This window comes from Diaporthe batatas (genome assembly GCF_019321695.1).
Source record: "Diaporthe batatas strain CRI 302-4 chromosome Unknown Contig00001, whole genome shotgun sequence".
NCBI lineage: Eukaryota > Fungi > Ascomycota > Sordariomycetes > Diaporthales > Diaporthaceae > Diaporthe > Diaporthe batatas.
The window spans coordinates 1,329,845-1,334,350 of record NW_025408548.1 but is presented as its reverse complement, the minus strand read 5'-3'; the positions used below and the strand labels follow the sequence as shown (position 1 = coordinate 1,334,350).

At 39.4% G+C, this 4,506-nt stretch overlaps 1 protein-coding gene across 1 annotated transcript; it reads left to right on the top strand.

The window, feature by feature from the left end:
* Nucleotides 1–2,933: 2,933 nt before the first annotated feature.
* KVR01_000263 (uncharacterized protein) lies at nucleotides 2,934–3,626 on the top strand (the record flags this gene model as incomplete). Its single annotated transcript, XM_044794883.1, has 3 exons — nucleotides 2,934–2,947; nucleotides 3,203–3,408; nucleotides 3,454–3,626. 3 exons carry the CDS (start codon nucleotides 2,934–2,936, stop codon nucleotides 3,624–3,626), a joined length of 393 nt encoding a protein of 130 aa, XP_044650212.1.
* Nucleotides 3,627–4,506: the final 880 nt, after the last annotated feature.

Here is a 4,506-nt window from a genome sequence, read left to right as displayed (position 1 = left end):
TACCAGCAGCCGCTATATCTGCAGCACTATGCGCAGCAATACCCGCCGCATTAGCAGCAGCAGCCCGGTATATAACTACATTTCGCCTTCTCTATTTCATCTCTAGTATCTACCAATGTAGTCTAACAGTAAGTCGACTTTAAATAAATATAAGTGGATTATTTAGCCTTTAATAGAGGCATTTATACATTATTTTTTAGATTTTCTTTCCTATTAATACCCTAATCTCCTATAGGTTATAATTTCTTCCTTTTTAACTATATAAAATACTTTTAATAGTATATTATATTTCTATTATATAATCGATTAGTAGACTAACTTAATTAATAAATAAAGGTGTTTATATATTAATTTTATAAAGTTCCTCTTATATTAATATATAAGGTTATATTTTAGTTTATATTAATTAATAGAACTTATTATTAGTATTTAAGTATTAATTCTTTTCTTTATTTTTCTTTAGTTTTTAATAATTTTAAAATTAATTAGTTTATAAAACTAATTGAGTAATTTAAATGTGTTAGTCGATATATAAAAGTAGGGTAAGAGCGATAATAATATTAATATTGCTTAGCCTCCTTTAAAACTATTATCGACCTTAATATAGAGGCTTTAAAGTGACTTAAATAAAGTTGACTATCTTTTTTTAAATAAGTTAATGTAGGCTTTTCTTTTATATTATATTTTATATAGGTAGGGGTTTAAGTGTTTATTCCTAAAGTAGTATTAGTAGGATTTATTTAAATAACTTTAGGCTAGGGTATTATATTATAGATATATTTACTTTATAAAAGGTGTAGTTAAAAATAGGGAATAAATAACTAAATTATTACTAAAAAACGGAGTCTAAATAATTTTTATATATGTTAATATATTGCTTTAAGTAAGGTGTAAAACTATAAGTCTAGGTTTACACCTTATTTGGGGTGTAAGGGTGCTATCACCTTTCTTGTCGCCCCTAATACTAAGTTGACAGTCCGGGGAGGTGAGGGAAGGGGCGCCTACCCATTCTATCTATATTATATGGACTGTCCAACCAGCGCCCGCGCTCCCGTGTCTCCTTCTCTCCAGAGTCTATAACGGAAGGAACACCTACCCGTTTCAATCTAGCAATGGCCGACGGGAATCAGGCACCCCGCCTATAGCAACTCCCTCTGTCAACTTTCTCAACCTCACTCACATCAACCTTCTCACTATCATCGCCTCCCCCTCAACCCTATCATCTCGTCCCCTGGCCCGGACCCTCTTCCGATTAAGCTCTTCGGTGTAGGAGCGGCACCTCTCCCAGACAGTCTACTATCCCCTTCTAGACAGTCTACCATCCCCTTTCAAACAGTCTACCATCCTCCCCCAGACAGTCTACACCTCTATACTATCTATAGGAGCTATATCTATTAGCACGCTTTTAGGTGTATCTATTAGAATGTCGACTAACACTCTAGTGAGCTAATTTTTTAGGGTGTTAACTAGTATGTCTATTAGTATACCTTTAAGTGTATTAATTAAGTGTTACTATGCCTATCCACTAGTAGTATGATAATAATGTTGATTAACCCACCTAGTACCTAGTAGGTAATTTAAACTATAAAGATAATATTAACTCTTTTAATATTAAGTTTAAAGATAGCCGTATAGTAGTTATTAAGTATGGCTATTATAAAGTTAACTTTATAGTAGCTTTAATTAAAAAGGTAACTAAGGTGCGCTTATAGTTAAAGTGGGACTTTAAAACTAAGAAAGATATAAGTAGTGTATCTGGATTTTAGGTAGGTTATATAATTTAGTTTAATTGTTGGGAAGTGTTTTATATGTTTATCTTGAATGTTGTTAGTAACTTGTCTGTTATTAGTAAGTAGATTGAACGCTGTATCTCTTTTTATGTTAGGGAAATTATTGAAACTTGTAATGGTGAGCTATTAGTAGTGGGGTGGGTGATCGATGTGGCTAGGTTTATTATATTATGAGTAGTAGACTACCTTGAGGGGTATTTTAGTCTGAGTGTCTAGGAGTCTGTCTTCTTGGTAAGATCTTTACGCTGGCTGGTAAAGGAGAAGATCTTAATAAGAGATAAGAAATATAAGAAGAATTAGGTGGAGTTTGAAGTCTTTATAATATTTGTCTATTAGTTCCTCCTATTAACTATTCTGGACAAGAATACCTAATGCTAGTAGTTATCTAGAATGTTATAGGTTTATAATTTAGTTATACTTTTAATTGTTACGGTTAGAAGGATTAGAGACCTTACTCTATCTAGTAGTTATAATAAGGGTGATGATATTTAGTAGTTCTTAAAGTACTTTAATATTAAGATTAGGGTTAGAAAGTTGATGGTAGATGGTATCCTGACTGTTAATAACTATATCCTTTATGTAGAGCTTATTATTAGGTCTTAGAAGTTTGGGAAGTAGGAGAAGAAGAGTAAGAATAGGACTGTCTATTTTTTGTTTGACCTATTAGAGTCGATAGTTTTTATGAATCCGATTATTTGAATTCTTATCCTTAGCTTAAAGTTAGGTACCTTGGTGGTGGGTGATGGTAGCGGTGGGGGAGCTACTATGGATAACAGCCAGACATATGTAGCCGCGATTAGGGCTGCAATCGTAAAACTAAACCATTAAGTCGAATGGATGGTTGGTGACCGCCTAGTCTTCCACTAGTTCACCACTATGTGCGAGCCAATCTACGATAAGCCATCGACTGCCCACACCGCTATTTATACTGTCCACTCCTTTATGTGGGAGATTGGTGTTAGCGACTTGTGTGTGACGCTATACTCATTCTACAGGGGAGCGATTTAGGATGTCTATAACCTGAAGGACCTGTCGGTTTATAATGAGTGATATGCCTAGGTAGTGGCTGGGTATATAACCTGTACTATGGCTTTCGGCCTGACCAGGCTATATGTTGGTGACTAGCGGGTCGATTATGTGAAGATGATTGACGCTTAGTAGGAGCGACTTATAGACCCCTTTAATCCCCTTTAGTAGGTAATCGTTAGCACCGCAGCGGCTGCTAACATAGCTGCCACCGGTGAGTCTACGGCGGCCCACACACCACCCGGTCTGTCGCCCGGCACGTTTGGTTCGCCCACAACGTGGTCTGCAGCAGCTTCTACTCCCCATGGCGACAACCCCTCGTTGCCTACCACATCCTTGACCCTCCCGAGTACTTGGTCCCGGGCAGCAGCAGTTGGCGGTCATAGCACGGCTGCCCAGGGTCTTCTCGGTAATGTCGACGAGCGATCAGGCCTCAACGAGTACAAGGACCTTCTCGACGACGACGACGAGCTGTGGGAGACCGCTATGGCTGGTGTGGCCGACAACCCGCAGGGGGCCGTCGTCGCGCAGTCTGTAGAGGATGAGGACCTTCTCGATGATGATGACGAGCTGTGGGATACCGCCATGGCTGGTGTGGCCAACAACCCGTAGGGGGCCGTTGTCGCGTAGCCTGTAGAGGATGAGGACCTTCTTGATGACGACGACGAGCTGTGGGACACCGCTATGGCTGGTGTGGCCGACAACCTGCAGGGGGCTGTTGCCGTGCAGCCTGTAGAGGACGAGGACCTTCTTGATGATGACAACGAGCTGTGGGACACCGCTATGGCTAGTGTGGCCGACAGCCCGTAGGGGGCCGTCGCTATATAGCTTGTGGAGGAGATCTTGATTAAAGATGATACTTAGTTAACTCCTGTATATAGTCTCGCCGATAAGACTTTTTAGCCTATAGATAACATTATTGACGATATCTATAAAGTACCTAAACCGGCTGCTATTGATGAGTCTGGCGGGCTGCCCTCCCCTTCTGGTCATGGCCTTAGATTAGGGCAGGTGGAGAAGCTGGGACCCGACACGCTGGGCTTCGGGATGCGGATTCTCTCTATCCCCTAGACGGGAGTAGATGGCGGAGCAGACGGCGATACTATTATATAGGAGCTCCCCCCTATTATAGACAAGTTAGAGTTGGATAAGCTTTAAGTTGCATCTACCTTTATTGATACTATAGTTAAGTTGGATAATGTTCTATAGCACTTAGGATCTATGGGTAATAAGCTACCTCCTAATATTAGAAGGTTTGCGGAGTGTAGTAACGGTATATATTTATATTTAGTATGTTTTAGGGTATATAGAGACATTAAAACATATATTAAGGCTATCTGCGCTACAATATTTGCAGTAAAGCTGTAGGAGACGCTAATAATTAATAATATTAGCAAGGTAACCTAGATCTATAAAATCTATAGTAAATAGGTCTATATGTTTTTATTTATTAAGTTTTATACTATGATTCACACCTATAATGTCGATAACGGGGCTGTCGAGCAGGGCGTCGATAACGGGGCTAGTGTGTTAAGATGCTGCCCTTACTGCCTAAATAGCTATAGGAGGGATAGACTGAGACTTTTTAAGAGGCACATTTGTAAGAAACACCCTCTTTCGGACATCCCAGTTAATATTAATTTACACTTAAAGATACCTTTCCTATACCCCTACAGCTACAAGGGCCGGC